Below are 20,551 nucleotides of genomic sequence, written 5' to 3'. Positions count from 1 at the left end.
GTTTGAGGTAAGAAGCTGATTAATCAAACCACAAAGAACCTCTTATTTCTGTTCCCTTCAATATGTTCCATGCGCTGCCTCCAGAATTCTGGCAGATGCAATTCTACCCAGTCACACACATACTCATTTAACATGTGTTGAGTGGACGTAGCAACTATGTTGACGTTAGTTGTGTTTAGCATTGATATATTATCCTTGCCATTTCAATTCTGAGGTTACTCAGTCACTTCCCTGCAAGGTGAACTCTGCGCTCATCAACCAGCCTTCTAAAAATGGCACAACAAGCAATATGATAAATGTATTTCTCCAAGCAAAGATATTAATTCTAGTCCCAATTAAGTCTGCATTTTTGTCAATACAAGATTACGGCATAAACATTTTGCAAGTGTCTTAAATATACTTAAACGTAGCTAGATATCTGAGAAAATAATTGGCACATGCAACACACCCACAGCTTTAGAAGCACTTAATTCTGAAATATGATTCTGCAGACTGTCAGATACACTATTGGTAGATCACTTGCTCTTTACTATTCTTGGAAATTATTTCACTGGGGAAAATGTGATCAGAACATACAATAATGTGACAGCTCATGGATAGTTCCTGATAATTCTGTAATTCTTCTTTTAAGATGAACTGTGCTGTACTGATACAAAAAAACAGAATGCATTGTTTATTTACTGGAACTGAAGCATATAAGTTGCTTCTCAGGACGTTGTAAGATAAAATAGCAACGAAGAGAAGGATGGAATTTTACTAATAATTGCCAAGCAAATATTTCCTTGGCAGAATAATGCCAGTGAATCCATTTCTGCATAAATGTACAGTATTTTAAATCATATTTTTAAAACATTATCTTCCAGATAGATTAAAATCATAGGACATTTTTCAACTTGGATAAATAATATGTGATTTGAGTAATAAACATTCATTTTTCTAATTTCATCTCACAGTTATAATCCCACACAAAATTCCCTGTAAAATACAATCATTTACTTATAAGTTAATGCAATGAAATCCTGTTCATAAATTCTGTCAAATATACTTAAAACATCAATGCATAGTGGTCACTTTGACATGCAAATGTACAAATGTACAAGCCTCCTTATACTATTGGTATTATAACATGATAAAACAATAGAAGTTAATGGGAGATTAACAGTGCAATCCTCAGATTATGAACTCAGAAAACAAAATCTACTGTTAACTGAGTTATTGCATAAGTGGGGCTAGAATTGTGGCTTTAATCTTAAAATAAAGAAGCCTGTATCACATTATGTTGTTTTGTTGATGTGAAATCACACGTTTAAATGTTTCGGGTTTTGCATTATAAAATGCAACAAAAGTCAGAAAACCTTTTTTTTGACCTGAAGGTAGCCTGATTAACATCTCAGTTCTGGATTCGGGTTCTGCACCTATTTGTTACAAAAAGTTAATGAAAAACATTTTATCTCCGTATCTGAAATAAGCAATTTAAGCTCTTTAAAAAAAAAATTAAGGATAATGAAACTTTGTTGTTCACAATGGAACTCCTGTTTATATAAATAATACATTTCAGAACTTTCCACTGTTTGCTTTTTCAGCCACAGTCACCTGGTATTTATTCATGGAAAATGTATAAGCCTCGTATAGTCAAACACTGGCAGTCTTTTGAGAATCTGTTGATTGATTTAGGCCATTTAAGCCCCTGAAATTTTCTAGTTGTATTGATATAAGTATTTTTATTCCTGAACAAAAAAGTGCTTCCCTCATATTTCTCTAAAGGGAACTTCTGAACTTGAAACTAGCATTTACTTTCTGCTTTGCTTCGTTTTATTATAAAGTTTCTGCAATCTGAAACTCGGCAAACAAGAAGGCAAATAGGATTTGTAAAGCAACTCACCAGATGGGAAAGTCAAATATTAACTTTCAATGACCTATCATGTAAAACTTCAACAAATAACCCAAAAATAAACAAAATGTGCTGAGAGGTACAGATGTACAGGACAACATAAAACTAATGACTTGTTTTAAATAAAGGTCAGTATGTTTGCTGGACTATTACCTGTTTTGCAGGTGCTTAGAATAAAGATAAACTTATCTTCCAAATGAAGCAACCTGCTTGCACATTATGGTGATAAGATTTGGTCATCTCAACTCTCTTGTGCTCTAGTATTTAAAAGCTAATTTTTCTCTCTCTGCAATTGTAGAAATACTAGTTAGTCTTTCTCCATCTATCATCCGACAATAAACGTGAGATTCCAAACTGTATGAGTGGTATGTTTTGACCTAAAATCAAAATGACTTGGTACCAAAATAGAAAAATCCTGACATGTCAAATCTCTTATTGCAGAGAAAGAGTTTAGGTTTTTTTTTAATTTTTGTAAGATACTTAGGATAATACAAGTCTGTTAAGGAGTGAAATAATTTAAATCAAAAACCATAATCAGATACATTTAAAGGCAATTGAAACAATGAGAAATTAACCATTTTAAAATTTGGCTTGTTGACATTCTTAAGATGCTTTTAAGGTGTTTTCTTCTAAGTTAGGATACATATTGATTAAAAAAAAATCTAGCATGTTCTCACTTCAAGTGAACTAAGGCAAATATTCCTTCCCTTCACATTGGATTAATTCCCAACTTTTCAAAATTACATTGATCCCTCTGATTTTGGTAAATTTGATGCAATGCAGCAGATTAATAGAACTATCTAGAATTCTAGATGTATACATTATCTAAGCCCGGTTTTCTATATTGCTGTTAACCTTAAATGCTAAAAACAACTTGTTTTTCCTCTAGGCTGTCCAAGAGGAGACTGCAAGAAATAGTCTTTGATCAATGTCCTACTTCATGTCTACTTGTGTGCATTTGCGAACCGATTTTTTCAAAATATATTGGGTGAGGAAAATGCAAATCCATCCAGGTATTATTTCAGTGGTGCAACTGAACATTTGTGAAAGGAAATGAAAGGTTGACTTGGGCCCAGGAGTCAAAAATGGGGTGAAGACAAATTTCCACCCTTACTGAGCTTCAGTGTAATGGAAAAAATATGTTTGTGTGATTTTAAGTATAGCTGAGACAAATAAATTGGGTCATCTGCCAAATGCAGATAACGGCATATGTTTACACAAATGTAGAGTTTCTTCTAGAATACTGCAAAATCCCTGTGAAGATGTTACTTGACCTTCATTTCTCAAGATAGCTGTTTCCAAATTGTTTCTCCTATATTGTCTGTGTTTCCTACCGGGCCGCTGGTTCGCTGGGCGCCGCCATCTTGTTTGACGAGAAAGTGCTTCCGGGTGAACTTTTCTGGTTGGAAAGTGGCGTTTGGGTCCTGAAGGAATACTCGCGCCTTAGTTTCATCGAAGGGGGGGGCTTCGAATGAAACTAAGGCGCGAGGATTCTTTCAGCACCCAAGGTCAGGCGAGCCGAGTGACCATCCCGAAGCCATCCCGAAGCAAAGCCCATCTACAAAGGTACAAAGGAGGAGTTGAAGGTGGCGGGGAGAAGCGGGGGACGGCTGGCTGGCCGGTCGCTCGGCTCGCCTTGCCTTGTCATTTTGTGATGCCGGTACCAGGCCATGGCACAAAAAAGGTTGGGGGCCACTGCTTTAAGAGATGAAGCATTTAGCCAGGATCATTTTTTTCTGTGAGTATATGTGTATTTTTTTTCCCAAAGATTGGCTTGGCTAATTTGGTTTTTAAAAAAGTTAACAACGTACAAATGCAAACAAAAATAATAGTAGAACATATAAAATTAAACCAGAATGGGCGTTGGTAGAAGTTACCGTGAACACCCTTTCTATCTATCCTGAGTCTGTACTAAGATATAAAAGCCAACCCCCGGGAGAGACCCCAGCTTTGGCGAAGATACTTGACAGACTGAAAGGTGTCTCTGAAAGCACAAAATGAATACAGAAATCTGTCTTACCCTCTCCAGACGAATCAAGGGAGGGGCTGGGGTCTCTCGCAGTATAGACAGAAAGGGCGTTCACGGAAACTTCTACCAACGCTCATTCTCCTCTATGCTGCATCGAGAGCCCAGGGTGGGACATACCAAAGCTTGCATGTCCACGGGCGGGTCCTCGTCTGGCTCATCATACCGACTGTGGAACCACTCGTTGAAGCACCCGTCTGCCGAAGGCTGCAGTTTCTGGGGCAAAGACATCCAGACAGTAGTATCTGATGAAAGGTGACGAAGATGTCCACGTGGCCACACAACAAATCTCCAAGGGTGCTTGGGTTGCCCAGGCAGCAGAAGTGGCTGCGCTTCTGATAAAGTGCGCCATCAGACCTTGGGGAACCAGAAGGGCAGCAGCTTTGTAGGCCCGCACAATGCAAGATCTGACCCACCTGCTAATAGTAGAAGAGGCTTTGTGCCCCAAGTGAGAAGGGAAAAAGGAAACAAACATGGCTTCCAACTTCCTGAAGGAGGAAGTGCGCTTAGTGTATATTCTAAGAGCCCTTCTTACGTCTAGCGTGTGCCACTGCCTCTCTAAATCATGGTGCGGGAGAGGACAGAAGTCAGGCAAAACAATGTCCTGGGACCTGTGAAACCAGGTGTTAAACTTTGGGATAAATGAGGGGTCCAGATGGAGAACAACCCATCATCATGAAAGGAACAAAGGTCCTGTCTGATGGAAAGAGCAGCGAGCTCGGAAACCCGCCTGGCAGAAGTGATGGAAACAAGGAACACTACCTTCAGAGTCAGGAAATGGAGAGACACTGTTCTAAGGAGTTCAAAGGGGGGGTTCATAAGGGCATTAAGGACCACATGAAGGTCCCAGGAAGGATACCTGTGAACCACCAGAGGGTACAGGTTGGAAGCCTCTCTCAAAAACCTCCTGACTGAAGGGTGATGGGATAAGGAAGGAAGCAAACCCTGTGAGAGAACTGAGGAGAGGGCCGCAACCTGCCTGCGTAAGGTGTTGGGGGCCAAACCTTTCTCCAAACCATGCTGAAGGATGCCAACTGGGCTGAAGCAGGAGAGAGGGAGGGCCCTAAGGCACCATCAGGAAAAGGCCTTCCAGGTGGCATCATAGATGTGCCTTGTAGAAGGTTTGTGAGATGTCAGGATAGTGAGGATAACCCTTTCTGGAAGATCAGCCTCCTCCAGCCGCTGCCGCTCAAGTGCCACACAGTCAACTTGAGCCACTGGGGCTCTGGATGGAGCAGAGCCCCCTGGTGAAAGGAGATTAGATGGGCTGGGATCCTCCAAGGAGAAGCCACAGATAGGTTGACCAGGTCCGCAAACCAGGGCTTCCTTGGCCAATAGGGTGCCAGGAGGAGGAGCTCCGCTCGTTCCTCCAACATCTTCCGAATTACTGCCGGAGTGATGGGAAGCAGGGGAAAGGCGAAGAGGAGACCCTTGGGCCATCTGCCCCGAAGAGCATTGGTCCCCTCCGCTCCCTGGCAAGGAAACCTGGTGAAGAATCTGGTGACTTGGGCATTTTGAGGAGTGGAGAAGAGATCCACCTCCGGTGTTCCAAATCTGAGGGAAAGGTCCCTGAATAGAGAAGGAGGAATGGACCATTCTGCCTGGTCAACTAAGCTCCTGCTGAGTCAGTCGGCCTGGGAGTTGTCGATCCCAGAGATGTGGTCTACCGAGATCAACAATAGGTGTTTCTCTGCCCATAACCCCAACCGTTGAGCCTCTCTCATGAGAGCTTTGGACCTCGTCCCCCCTTGCCGGTTGACATAAGCCTTTGTGGCCATGTTGTCCATAAGGACCAGAACATGTGAGCCAGTCACTGATTGCCTGAATTGCTTGATAGCCAGAAAAAAAGGCTCTGAGCTCTAGCCAATTTATGGGAAGGGTCTGCTCTGACCTGGACCAAATGCCCTGAACTATCTGGCCCTGCATATGGGAACCCCAACCCAGGAGGCTGGCATCGGTGGTTATCACTAGCCTGTCTGGGACCCTGAAAAGGAATCCCTTCCAGATTAACGGGGAACACCACCAATTGAGAGATCTCTGGATTTGTGGTGGGAGTGGGACCTTGATGGATGAGTGGCTGGTTCCTGCTTGTTGGTAGGGAAGCAGGAACCATTCAAGTGGACAGGAGTGGAAAAATCCGTGGCTCTGGAGATATGACAGGGTAATTTGCAAACCCCGATGGGCTGCATGGATGAAGGAGGACAGAATCAAAATGCTGTCCAAGTAGCATTGGATCCTCACTGGAACAGAAAGCAGAGATGCCATCAATGCTGCCAGAACCTTTGTGAAGACCCTTGGAGTCGATGAGAGGCCGAAGGGAAGTGCTCGATACTGGTAATGGGTATTCTGATAACATAAACAGAAAAACTGGCGATGATGAGGCCAAATGGAGATGTGGAGGAAGGCTCCATGCGATCAGTGGAAGAGAGGAGATTGCCCTCCTGAACGCTCTCTAAAATAGAATGCAGAGTCTGCATTTTAAATAGCCTGTATTTTACAAATTGGTTGAGAAATTTTACATCCAGGATGGTTTGCTACCCACCCCCCTGAGGCTTTGGGAATGATGAAAGGCGAGAATAAAGCCCATGTCCCCATTGAAAGGGGGGAACAGGTTTGAATAGCTTGGATTTCAAGGAGTTGAATGGCCTGATTCATGAGGTCTTGCCTTGAAATGTCCCGAGAGACAGGACAGATCAAAAAAAATATTTTTTTTAGGGGGGTGCATTAGGAAGTCCAATTGTAACCCTGACCTAATAGTGCTGAGCATGCAGGCATCCGCCGTTGACTCCTCCCATTTGGAGGCAAAGAAGGCTAGGCGACCTCCGATGGGTGGGGAGAATGAGGGATGGCAGGAACGACTCCCACCCTCCCGAAAGGGCTGTTTAGCAGTATAAGGAGCTGGGTGATAGTCGGCTCTCTTCCCAGAGGAAGAGAGAATTTTATGTTTATCTCTGGTTTCGATGAGATAAGGTTCCAGAGCATCGCCAAAAAGCTTATCGCCCGCGAATGGAACTGAAACCAGCTTCCATTTACGGCATGACTCCACCTGCCAATTTCTGAGCCATAACAGTTTTCTTGCTGCTACTGAAGATGCCATGGCCCTAGATGCAAATTTGGCGGAATTGAGAGTGACATCTGCAGTGAATTCCTCCACTGCGATAATCTTATTAAGGCCTTGGTGAGACCGAAGGTCAGATGTAGGCAAATCTAATCTGGAGTTGGTGCAGCCACCATATGGATGCCCATTTGAGAGTGCCAGAAAATGGGAACAAGGCCAGAACCAGAATGCCAACAGAAGGCACTGCCAGGGAATTGTCCAGGGCTGCGCTGACGTTGTAGAAATGGTTATCCAGAGAAGATGGGCGAGGACCTGCTGAAGGGAAATGCACTGTTCCTTGACCATGTTCAGGAACAAAGTGGGAGAAGGCAAAACCCCTGCCTGCACTACAGGCTTGGAGAAGAATGAGTCCCCTGGCTAGAGGGAATTCCTTGTGGCTCGGGAGCCACTTCCTCTGGTGACAGCTTGGCAGTGACCAAGGCCATGCTGAGTCATGGCCTGAAGAGAGAGGGATTGAAGACCAATGCAGAGGATGTCTGCTCTGGGCGAGAGTCCTCTTCCTCTGAAAGATTTTGGTCAAGGGTCTCACCCTCTTCATGTTCTGAAAGAGAGGAGTAACTGTGTTCAGATGGTGAAGCCCTTTCCTCCTTATCAACCTCCTCCCATTCTGGTGGAGAAGAATGGACCCTGAGGTCCTGGGGCCTGTGTAAATCAGGGTGATGAGGCAACTTATAGATTTGCTTGAAGCCTTCAGCCAATCCCTGCCTAATGGCCAAAGAGATAACATCTTGGATATCCCCTGGTCTATGCTCAAAGGTAGAGGCAGAAGGCAGAAGGCCGCTGCTGTGGAAGTGAAGGTGGCTTCAGGCCTAGATTGAGAAGAGGTTCGAGGCCTGGAGGGAGTGGGAGGAGCATAGGGCCCAGAAGCCTGTTGGAAATAAGGCCCAGAACTGCTTAGATCCTGAAGATCATTGTACTGCAAAAGCCTCATGAAACAGGCTGATAGATAACTGCTCCTCCCCTGGGAGGGCTTGGATGGGGCCCACAGGTATCACCTGAAACATGCCGTAGTTGCACTCCCTTTTGTTGAATAGTTCTGTTGAACTGCCTCTCTAGGGCTGCATGTCTGCACTTTTCTGCCCTCAACTCAGCCTGAGTTGCCTTCTTAGGGGCTAGAGCCTTAGCTCTGATTTTAGCAGCCACCTCCCTCTGGACTGATTGGGTGCATTGACTACAACTTTTTCTCTTATTGGCTTAAGAGACTGTTCCACTGGGAGGGGGGACTCTGCCTTACCCTTATCTTGCTCCATTTGAAGAATAAAGGCTCTTACGCTGGAAAGAAACTGTTTGTAAATTTTTTGTATTAAGCCCATTAGGGTATAAATTGGCCCACGTGCTTACAAAATGGCCGCTCACTTCATGGTGGAAGGCTTCAATCCAAGATGGCCACTGACTAGGGGAAGCAGGCTCCGAGATTGAAGAATCGCTCCTTAGGCTATAAACAGCCCCGAGAGAAGTCAGCAAAGGAAAGACGCAGCCGCCGGCCACACGATCAGCTGGCTGGCACTGTTATTGGTTTGCCGATCATTTTTATGATCGCTCCAACCACAGGCATGGGGAGGTCTCCCAACGCTGCACAGCTTGCCTGCACAGCACTCTGGCAATGTTGCTCCCAACGTTGCAAGAGAGAGAGCCCTGCTCTCCTGGAAGAGCAGCTGCCCAGATCCCTGGGAGCTGCTTGAAGCAAGGAAAAAAGGTACTGAAGATCGCTGGTGATTGCTATTTAACAGAACGCTTTCAGAGACATAGCTACTGACTGAAAGGAGCTGAGTCAAAAGCTGGGGTCTCTCCCAGGGGCTGGCTTTTTATCTTAGTACAGACTCAGCTAAATGATGTCATAGGAAGGAGTCAACCCATCCTGGGCTCTCGATGCAGCATGGAGGAGAAGGACAGTAAAGTATTATCATATTATTACTGGTAATCCTTGACTGATGACTATTTATTCAGTGACATTCAACATAACATTCAAAGTTGTGACAGTGTGGAGAAAAAATGGACTTAAGACCTGTGCCTGATGTTATGACCATTGCAGAGTCACGTGATCAAAATTTGAGCACTGGAACAGCCATAATGGGTGTACTAATTGGAGAATTGCAGGAGCCCCCTTCTTGCAGTACTTTGGAAGACCTCATTCTTGTGTACCATTCCTTTTTCAAATACTTCATCTTACACAGACAAAACGTATATTTAAAAAAGGACTCAGAAACAAAGTTAACCATATACTTTAATCAGTATACTTATGAAATCCTGAATGACTTGGTTGGAGTAAAGGAATTTACCACACAAAGCTTCAATTTCCTATAATTATAGAGACAACACCTTGGAGCTATTTCTACATACACAGAAATAGGAACACTTAAATTCTTGTTTTCCTCTAGCAAAACTGACACAAAAAGTAATACTCCAAGTAGAATTCAGCGATATAGCCAATCTCAATTACATCCAGAACAACATGTCTATAAAGATTCTCGATCATCCAAAGGTTATCCCAAAGGTGCTTTTTCAAGAGGCTACTGGACTTTCTGGTTTTTCTTTGAAGACATTTTGCTTTTCATCCAAGAAGCTTTTCAGCTCTGACTGGGTGGTGGGGAATGCAAAGATTTATATTCCTTGCAAACAGCTGGTCATCTGCATTCTTTTTAGAGTTGTTCAGGCCACGGAGGTTTGTCTATGTCCCCAGAGTCATCCCAGTAGCGCAAATGGAACTGCTCTTGGAACTGTTGCAAGGACTGTGTTGTAGACCGGGGATAGATGATGTTGAGAGCGAGCTGTTCAATTTTGACGCAGATGGCCTCTTTTGACCCCTCTTTCAAACTAACGGTCTTCCCTGTCCAAAATGTGGATTTTGCTGTTTTCAAAAAAAGTAGCATTTGTCTTTTAAATGCAGATGGACTGCTGAATCTTGTCCTGATGGGTTTGTTCTCCTATGTTGTGCTATGCATTTATGAACCCCAATGTACAGATCTGCACATGTCTGCACATGTCTCAGTGTACATCTGCACATGTCTCACTGTATTGTATGTCATATATCATGTTGCTCAGTTTGTGTCTGGGTGTGGACAAGATCCACCTTGGGGTAGACAAGCTACTGCCTTAGTGTATTCTTCCTTTTAAAGTGTGCATGTATGTTGTGTTGGCTGAAAACCCTCCTGAGCTTTTCAGATATTCCTATGGAATGACAACATTGCTTTCTCTTTAGGAGAGAACAATAAATGAAACAATGTTGTCACGCTATACGTTACAGGAATATCTGAAAAGTGTTGATCTTTTGTAGCTCTGCGTTTATTTTGCCTCCTTTCTGTTCTACTGGAAGGTTGTCCACTGTTATGTCTGTGAGTAATTTAAACATTGTAGGCAAGTATATTATCAGTCGACAGTTTAACCGGCTTTTATTATTAGGTCTTCCATTTGATTTTTACCAAATTCACCTTCAAATTCCTTTTCCATTTAGCATTTTTGTCATAGTCTTTTTGAGTTTCCCATTGATTTTGACAAAACTAGATTGTTTCCTTTTTGTTTGGTTTTCCTTTTTCAAAATTTATATTCCCATTTATTGTTTGGTAGAACCGCCTCTAGTCTGATTGAAATAGCTATTCTGTATAAATTGGCTGATTGGTGCCACATAGGAATCAATCTTCTCAGATTTTTTTTTTGTTTGTTATTTGTTGCTGTAAGATTTCAAAATTTTCTGGTGCTAGCCAATATTTATTATTAGCCTTGCCTTATCCTTGCATCATTTAAACACTTTCATGTTTTTAAATTTCTTGCACCTGATCTTAATGGTTTTTTTTTTTATTTTGGCCTGCAGTTTGATCATCCACTTTGGAATTGAATACAATTTTGTTTTTAATTTTCTAATTTGTATATCTAGTTTGTCTATAACCACCACAGCTGTACTATAGGGCAAACTGTTTGGTCTGTTCAATTGATGTTATTTCAACTTTTGCAAGCACTTTAGTCATATCTTTCACTATAAATGTCAGGTCTTTTTTGTGCACTACTTTCAGTGTTGGTAGTCTTTTGATAATTCTGCATATGCCACAATCTTCATTTTTAATTCTTCCTGTCAGGGGGTCTGTTCATAGGTTGTTTCTATGATGGCCTCTAATTGGTTATGTTATTACATTTTCTGTGTAGTTTATGCCAGTTGCCTCCTTTATATTGCCAATTCTGATGTTTTTTTTTCTATTATCATTTTCACAGTTTTTCAGAATCACTTCTGGTTCTGTTTCCGTGAATATTTTATACCTGGTAATAAATCTTCAGTAATCTTCTAATTGGTATTTGAATCTGGATAGATTCTTTTTCGGTGTTCAAACATTCACTTTAAGTATTCTAGCTTTGTTGGTTCCAGTTTGCAATATGAGGTCATAGTGATACAATTTTAAAACACAGTATACTTTTGCTTGTTTGTAGTTGTTGTTCTTCCAGTAATCCTAGACAACTAGGTACTGGTTGCTCAGCCATAGCTCCTGATTTCTGTTATCACTTGTCGACAGATGCCCAGAAACTCTGACATCTCTCGTGGTCCTTGTTCACTCAGTCGATGACCAAACCAGTATAAGAATTTTTGCCTTCAATTTTCTCATCATAGTTTTCTCACCATATTAAATGGGTTGGGTGATACACTTAGTCTGACCCTTCTGCTAAGAACTGTCTGGCATGGATGACCTTTCTGGTAGAATACACTACAGCCAGCATAGGTCTCAACCTCTTTGGAGCATCCCAAGGCCCATTCTCACAAAAAGGGGGGTTACATGGGGACATTTATTTCAGTATTATTAATAACAATTTTATTTTGAATGATTTTAAAATGCATATTAAACATTAATGAAAATGAAAGGACCGGATCGAAGCTACCATCAAATATAACAATATATTTGATGGTAGCCTGGAAAGTAGAGAGTCCCTGGAAATGGAACAGCACAGATGCTGAAGTAATAAATAAATAAAATATTCTTCGTTGGTTGGCCTTAATAAATATTATCATTTATATTGTTAGCAGCAATGTAATATTATCTCTCTACTTAACAGGACCCACAGGACTGTGAGAATAAAAAATGGGGGAAAGAATTGCAAATGTTGCTTTATCTGCATATTAAACAAAAAAAACCCCACCCATATTTAATAATACAGAATTTGACTAAAGATTTTCTAGAAAAGAATTAGTAAATCTAAATGCCAATAGTAAATACATAGTATATCCTTAAAATAAGTAATTATACTAAATTTGCCTGTTAAGAAATGTTTAAATATCACAATATCACAATACATTGATTTATTGTCAAGTTAGTGAATTTAGTTTAACATAGATCTGTGTTCTACTGCTTCTTGCCTCAAAGCAACCAGATCTGATCTTATAAAAACTTGGTTCATTTTCCTTGGTTCTTTGAAAACAAAAACGAAGCTGAACGCTAAGAACTACAGCTACATATCATAATCAAATCGGAATTATTTTTCTCTATAGTTCTTAATGTTGCTAGATATAGAGTACTTTATGTTATCCAATCCTTATTCCCCAAATGTTGTGTAAAGTCTTGGTAACACTCCCTGGTTCATCACACTGAATACTATATATCAGTTAATCATATTACATACATACATACATACATACACCTGCATTTTGAAGCAAAGAGCTAATAATATTGTTTCTTTTGTACTAGAAGTTTGAGACCAAAAAAGCTTATAGATTATGCAGTTGACAAAGCCAGAATGAATAAAATTTTGCACATCAGCCCAAGAAAAGCTGCTGCATGATATTTATCTTTAATTTTTAATCCTTCAACATCTTTAATCCTTGAACAATGCCATTAAAAAAATACATTACATGGGAATGAAAAAGACCCCTCTGTAGACAGACTTCATGAATTTTGGGAACACAAATAAACTAGTTATACGTGTTTATTTACTTTAAAAAAAGAGATGCAAATGAAATGGAAATTCCTCATTTTCAGAATGGCTGAGAATAGTGCAAGGGCACATGCTGCAACACAGTTTGCATTCAAGTATATTGAATCCCAGCTGAATGACTATCAGTATTAAGTGCTGGCCAGGCTAAAACAAAAGATCACCAAGCCATTCTTATTCTTCCTTCTGAATCGGCAATTCCCGTCTTTTAAATGCGGCTCCTAATTTAGTCTGAAGCAGTATACTATACAGATCATATTGTACAATAGTCTATGGCACTGGCTCATTCCAGTAGTTTTCTACATAGATTGCTAATGGAAGATGCCTCAGCCGTCTGGGAAGAAGGCAAAAATAAGAGGCCATGTAATTGAGAGTTTCAGTTAAGAAAACAGGACATCTAAAGACTGCCGTGGTTTGAGGAAAATAAAAACTAAAAACTGAAACACTAAATAGACGAAGCAATATGGCATACAGTATTAGAGGTTGCATAAAAAGAAACTTGCTTCGCGTTCATGTACATTATTATTTCATCTTGTTCAAGAATAGCCCTATCTGCCTTTTGCAAATGAAGTATTCTCAAAGCAGAGCCTTCATCCTGTTATCAGCATGGTTCTGACACTGTCTGAAGTTGGATGAAGGTAATCCAGCAAGAAAGTGGTGCTGTTCGTGGGAAACTGGAAGAAAATCCCTTCTGAGAATATTTTAGGGCTCCTTAAGAAGTCTTTGAAAGGTCACCATCTCAGTTTCAAGCTATATATTGGAAGTCTGTTTCCCTATCCAGCTGCAGAGCTAAAAGTATATACCACAATGGCGTTTTCTGCTTTCGTTGCTGGAAAGAGCAGAACATCACCTAACAATTTATATCTGTCTCTACAATATTGATTTGTGGAAAGATCTTCTTGCTGATAAGTTCCAGGAAACCTGTGGCTACACTGACTGAACACCAAACAATACTTTGAAATAGTAATATGATGTTACATCAATCAACAAATCATATGGCCTATCAAGCATCAAGGAACTGGCATTGGAGTGGACTCGCCCAAATCCCCACCAAAAGTGCCTCAGAAATTAAGATTTTCCAGTCAATAAGTGCAAAGATTGAGTTTTTTGTCCCCATGGCAAAATGCAAAGCTTATTGGCCTATGTAGTCCACATACATGTATCTGTCAAATCTTAGGAAGTTAAAAAGCCCAAAGAGTCTTAAATCAAAGAGTTGTAGCCAGGTCTAGCCAACTGATCAGCTTATACTTAATTTTGGACAAGGTGCCTCCTTATTTGCCCTCACCCCACCGTACTCTTCTCACCAAGAACGAAGGTGGAGGAGCAGGTTTCTAGGAAAACAAGTTTCTCAAAGGGAAAAGAGCGATCAATTTGAAGCAGTGCAGGAGATGGGGATTGTCTCCAGTGATGTCTGGTGGAAGGGTGGTGGTGTCTTACTTAGTTCTCATTAGTTCATTATTTGCCTGTTTCCAAGCACAAGTCAAGGTTGACAACACTACTCTTTCAAATTGGAAATGTCTTGGGATATGAACTTGCCAAATGCTGTGAGGTTTCCTTGACATATTTCGGCAGATTAGCAGGCCAGCCTTGTGAAGGCTAACTGATAGCAAATAGCTGTTTCAGTAGATCTGTGAAATGCTATCTCTTAGTAGATCTGTGAAATGCTATCTCATATTCATCTTGCATCAAATCTTTATTTATTCCAGTCAAGACTGAAACATTTTTCCGAAATCCAAATTTACATAATATTTGTTCTTTTTTAAAAAAAAATATATTATCACTCAGAGAATTCCAGAATTAAGAATGTTCTAGGACATGAGCAAAGGGAAAAAAAGACAGGATAGCAGAGTAAAAGAAAGAAGAAAGGTGCTGCTGGAACAGGATAATCTCATCTCATCCTTTGGATCTGGCAAAGCATCTACTTTAATGCATCCCTTAATGGGAATTGCATTCCCTTTCATCCTAAGGGAATGCAAGGCTCATCAGAAAAAAAAAATATATTCTTTCCAATGACTGGCAATGATTTCTAAGAATAGCAACCTTGAGCCTGATGAGATTCGAACTGCCAAATTGCAGGCAGCCAGCAGTCAGCCGAATTAGCCTGCAGTACTGCACTCTAACCATTGCAACACATCAACTGTCAGGGGCAAGCAACCAGATCCACATGTGAAAGGTTCAAGTTGATTACTTTATTGTGTTTTACCTGTAGTACAAGAATGTCCCAGACTGCTTTCCTTCCCTTGAGAACAAACAGAGAAGGTTCCATGGAACTTTGGGGATGGGGGTGGCCAAGCCTAGGTCTCTTGTAGTTGTACAAGAACTCAAGGCTAGTTCCCAGCTTGATTCTTCCTCCTTGCTGGCTGGGAGCTTTCCAACATAAACTAATCTTTTATCTGAATATATTAAGTATTGAATCTGGGGCATTTTATAGTTATCCCCTGTTCTTTTTCATATAGGTAAGCTAGGCCCCCAGATTCCCATGCTTAATGATTGCTTCTTGAATTGGGCCATCTAAGATGGCCGTGTATTTTGACAATAAGCCATATTTATACAAAATGGAATCCTCATTGTGAACTGATTTTTTAAATGAATGCAAAATACTAAAAAACCCTTAGAAAGACTACTTTTGAGGAAGAACCCTAACATTATACCTCTATACATTTTTGCAATCCTATGCAGCTATTTGTCTGTTCATGCAATAGACGTTATAATGACAAATAGTTGGCATATAAGCCTCTTTCCCCTATGCCCATGACATGGTTGCTTAGAAAGATATTTGTGTATCTGAAGACTGAAGTTCTGTACTGCCTAGCTTTTATAGTTTTATTAAGTAGCATCAGGATAGAAGGACAATAGAACTAAGATAGAGCTAATAGAGCTAAACATAGCTCTGAAAGGAATTTAAAAGAATTTTAAACTACAACTAATGTTAAGAAGAGAGTAACTCACATAATGTAATTGCGCTAATAGGAAGCTCTGTGAAATATATTTGAGAATTTTTTTTTTAATTACTGTCAGTAGCTTCTTACTTCCTTACTGAAGATTTGAATATTTCCTTGTGGAAGACTCATAGTCCTTCCCTATTTCTTACTGCAAAAATGGATCTCTTCAAAATGCTGACAACAGATTTTCATGAAGAATTTTGGAAGAGTTACATCTATGCTGGTTGCCTTCTCAAAACAGTACTGGATTCACCCCTTCATTCAGAAGATTTCACCAAATTTTGAATAGTAATTTCCATATTCGTGGTGCAAAAGATAGAAGAAATTCTGAAATGATTCTGAAACAAGACTTCAAATATTGGATAGAACAGACCAGGTGTCCTCAACCTCCAGACTGTGACCAGACAGCGTCTGCGGCATGCCAGCTACTGGGCCGCACAAACAAGCAAAGCCCTATTTGTGGGATGCAGGCAGCAGTCAAAACCACGCCCCCACTGGTCCATGGAAAAACCTTTCTCCACGAAACCAGCCCCTTGTGCCCAAAACGCTGGGGGCCACTGGAACAGGCAACCTGAAAATGTTTCCTACCAAAATCAATAAGGTCAACAACTTGAGTGGGGTTTGATACAAGAAGCAAGGCCGTTCCCCCCAAAATGGGAAGATTTGGGCTAAAAGAAAAGATCAAGGAAGGAATGGCTTATCTTTATGCATCTTATAATGCATAAAGACCAACAGTCTTTTGGAACACTTTTCAAAGTGACTGAAAAATGCCACTAAATCAGTATTATGTTTCCTTTAAATTGTAATTCACCATTTCCACATGGAGTGAATAGAACCTTGCATACCACAAACCTCAGGTTTTCAACACAGTTAAGTGCAAATATATGGCTGCCCTCAGCTAATGACGTATAAAAATGAAAATGAAAAACCCTTGCAAAACTCTCTCATATCAGTTGTGATGGTGTTAATATCTGAGCTACAATTAAATAAAGTAGCATTTAACTCTGCTTAATTTTCTGTTGGTGGAATTCTGAAGAACAAGTGTTTTTCATTTGTTGCTTTTAATAAAAGAAAATATACATTTTATAAAATAAATAGTTCTTAGCCTTGATTGCATCACATACTCTTTTAAAATAGAAAATTCATTAATCTGGATGTCATAGTAACAAAGGCTTGCCCAGCTGTTACTAGAAGAGCAGTCTGTTAAGCAGCACATTGATGATCCACTAAATAGTTCAATGACAAAATCCTTTATGCTGTGGACAATTTATTAGATATCTCTACTCATCATTAGCCATAATTACAGAATATATCCTTAGTACAAAGGTTGCAATAATAGTCCAGGTTTATTTCTTTTTTCTTCTGGAACTGCTTATGAGGATTCTTATAAGTTACATTGCCCAGATATTTAGGGAAGGGCCATTTCATGAGGCTAAAAGCATTGACCGTTTTATTTCCAATATCATCTGTTAAATGTATTAAAAAAAAGCAATCGTCAACTTAAATTAAATGATGACATAAATGAAACATTTCTAGGGAAAAAGAAAGGAAGAGACCTCTAACAATGTACAGGCAATGATGCATTTTGTTCTGCCTTGACCTTGAGCAGGCATTGTGTTACAAAGAGTGGGAAGCTAAATCAAAGAACCAATTAACCCTTTGAAACCATCAGTTTTTTAAGTGTCAGATTTCCTAAAATGTTATTGTTCTGAATGATCTATAATCTGTGTAATCTCTTCAGATTAACCAGAAAGGAAAATAAACTGATTCCCATGTCATAAACATTTACATCGTGAAAGGTTAAGTCATTCTTTTTTTGAAGAAGTCTATAGTATCTAATTATTATTTTTAGCCTCATTGGCTATTAATATTCCCTGGCTCTTATATATCCATGTGATCAACAATAATGCTTTGAGGAATGAACACTCATCACAATCATCTCTCGTTTTAGATTTCTCCCCCCCAAAAAAAAATTCTTTAAAGAGGAAACAAATCCATCCAGTTTTCAGCAAAAGGCATCCATACTGCCTCTGCTACACCAGATGGAGCTTGCAAATTTCTGTATGACACAAATTATTGGCATTATCTTCCTCTTACTGTATCCCAAATGCTTGTCCTTTCCACCCCATCACACCAATAAAGCAAGCTAAAACAAAGCATTCCCTCCCCCTCCCAAGAAATGCCCATTCTTCCATAGCACAAAGCTACCACTCTTTTGTTAGATTAAATACATTCTAATTTTCCAGCATATAATCCATCAGTCTTTCAAACACCCTCATTAATGCACCTTTAGAAACGACTGTATCTGCCATAATGGTGTGTGAGAGACAGCATCTCAAAGATATCCAGATATCCATACAGGTTGAACACTTTCATGAGCAATGCCAGATTATTTCCTCCAAGTAGCCTGGATTCGGCAGCATCCCTATCCATTCTACCCTGCCTTGCAGCTAGTGTCAAAGACATGCATAGAGAAAGCTGGGTAAAACCTTCACGGCATCCCCAGTTTCTTAAACTAGAATAACGTATTCCACGGCTGCTATTCAGCAGAGCAGATAGTTGTTGCCTATGGATCAAAACCACGGAGCGAGTTCTGTTCCAAAACAGAAATACAAGGTCAGGCATCCCATTTACTTACATGACGACTCGGTGCCAAACATGGCTGGCTCCAGATGCTTCAGAGGATGGGTTAAAAGGGAGAGAGATAGAGGGAATCTATCAGAGAAGGGATGAGACTGCTACACAGCGGGAATCATGAAGCCAGACAATGCAGTTCCCACAGCTATCCAACTGGCAGATTTTATGTTCTCCCAAGCTTCGCTTTACAGACAGCCTTTCTTGTTGCCTTAAAGCAAAAAATCTTCGCAGTAGCAACAGAAAGATTTGAAGAAGAAAAAAAATCAGGAGTATTGGTTTTAAAATCCAGAAGACAAGGAATAGTCTGTGTCTCTTCTGTAGAGCAGGAAAGCAGAAATAGATAGCAGAGACTATACTGCAATCCACAACTCCTGCTCTCAGTAAGACAATAGCATAGCTTATGCATACACTGGATGACGTCAGAATACTGCAAAGACTGACTGCTGTTAATCACAGGCTCAGAGGGAGGCTGAATAGAGCACCACAATTCAAATGGGAATTCTTTTGTCACAAAATACAGAAGACAAAGAACCACATATATTTTGCATCCTTGCATAGAAAGGAAGGAAGAAAAGAAGAAAGACCCACTCCATCAAGGACATTGCCGCGGGTGAATTTCAAACGTATTTGTTCTGCTACAGCAAGTACTGCTTGGAAGTGAAGTGCATTCACCATAATATTAAAAACAAAAATGCTCAGTTCAGAATGATGTTGAATAAATATCTCGTAGCTGGTTGCTTTTCATCAAGAATGAAAAAAGCAAGAATCCAAGGCTTATTCTTTATTCAGAGCCCAAGCTAACAAATTATCAACTAAACTATGAGAAGATATTTATCTATTTATTCTATGTGTATCTATGTAAGTCAATGGACTAACTATCTATTTACACTAAATTTACGTGTGCAGGTTTGATACTGATGGGGAAAGTATATTCACTGATTGAATGTGGCCTCCAGCCAGTTTTGCCTAATTGCCTCACAAAGGCACAGAGAATCTGTATCCTTCCAGATGTTCCTAACAAATCCTAATACACCCTTGCTAAATTAAGCAGTGATGAAGAATGCTAAGAGCAGTAGTTCAGAAGCATGCTTTGTTAACAGTCACCTCTGTTTAATTTTGCATATGTTGCATATATGGCTATTCTACCTTAAGATAAAATAGAGGCGACCATATTTGCCTTACGCAGCTTCTTCTATTTCTCCTTCTGAAAAAGGACTGACTTATTCATTTCCTCTCCTCTTCTTGTTCCAGTTGTTCTCTGGACAGTTAAAAACAGGGTTGTGTATTTCTCTCTTTTGTGGTTGCCAAGTTTGCCTTTCTTTCACATCTTGATAGACAGAATCAATAAAATATTGCTGTTAATACTTCCCCACCTCCATTGTTAATTTATCTTAATTCTGTTATTATCATGTGCATTTAAGCAAAATATTTATAGTTTGTTCATTTCCGTCAAACAGGGATGAAGAAATATAAATAACTGTATAAATACCAATAAACAATGCAATTTGGGATTCATCGATATGGTGAGACTGTACAAAGGCTCACAGAAAACTATTACAACTGCACTTAATTTTGTTCTTTCTTTATTGAACTATCATAATGAAAAATAAAGAAAACTTAGAACGAAAACATTTAAGTAAGAGCCAGTTTGGTCTAGTAGTTAAGGTACTGGCTTAGAAACCAGCAGACTGGTAGCAAATCACGAGGTTTTATGTTGTAAATATAAATGAATATACTGGATGTAGTATAAACTTAGCAATGTATGATAAGTAGAAGGTTATTTGTTTTATGTTATAGTATGTATGGCAAAGACAAATGCCAGGAAGGTCACACTGTGTCCGATATTTTAATATTTACTCAATACTATTTATAAAAAAAATAAAAGAAAGAAACCAGTGCTAAATTCTAGCGCTATCTTGAGCATGAAAGCCACCTGAGTGACTTTGGACCAGTCACTCTTTTTCAACCAGTTCACCTCCCTGGATTATTGTTGTTGTGGGGAAAAGGAGAAGGAAGGAATATTAGGTATG

The 20,551-nt window shown here is 40.0% G+C and overlaps 1 protein-coding gene across 8 annotated transcripts in view; it reads right to left on the bottom strand.

Moving 5' to 3' along the window:
* Positions 1–20,551, bottom strand: part of ST7 (suppression of tumorigenicity 7) — a 115,038-nt gene that overhangs the window by 69,475 nt on the left and 25,012 nt on the right. For 2 of the 8 annotated variants that reach the window (XM_087934048.1, XM_087934049.1), the window contains exon 2: positions 19,668–19,848. The exons of 5 other annotated variants lie outside the window; for them this stretch is intronic. Coding sequence is in view for 1 of the 3 variants with exons in the window: in XM_026713169.2 (XP_026568954.1) it covers positions 18,523–18,544 (22 nt within the window). In the remaining 2 variants the exon portion in view is untranslated. Of the gene's footprint in view, positions 1–18,522; positions 18,690–19,667; positions 19,849–20,551 lie in introns of those variants that run through there. One more of the 8 variants, XM_026713169.2, reaches the window with a different exon arrangement.

Source organism: Pseudonaja textilis, chromosome 5 (assembly GCF_049901715.1).
Source record: "Pseudonaja textilis isolate UNSWEBS1 chromosome 5, rPseTex1.2, whole genome shotgun sequence".
In the NCBI taxonomy this organism is placed as follows: Eukaryota; Metazoa; Chordata; class Lepidosauria; order Squamata; family Elapidae; genus Pseudonaja; species Pseudonaja textilis.
Note: the sequence above shows the minus strand (reverse complement) of the source record. Positions and strands in the feature narration are given on the sequence as shown.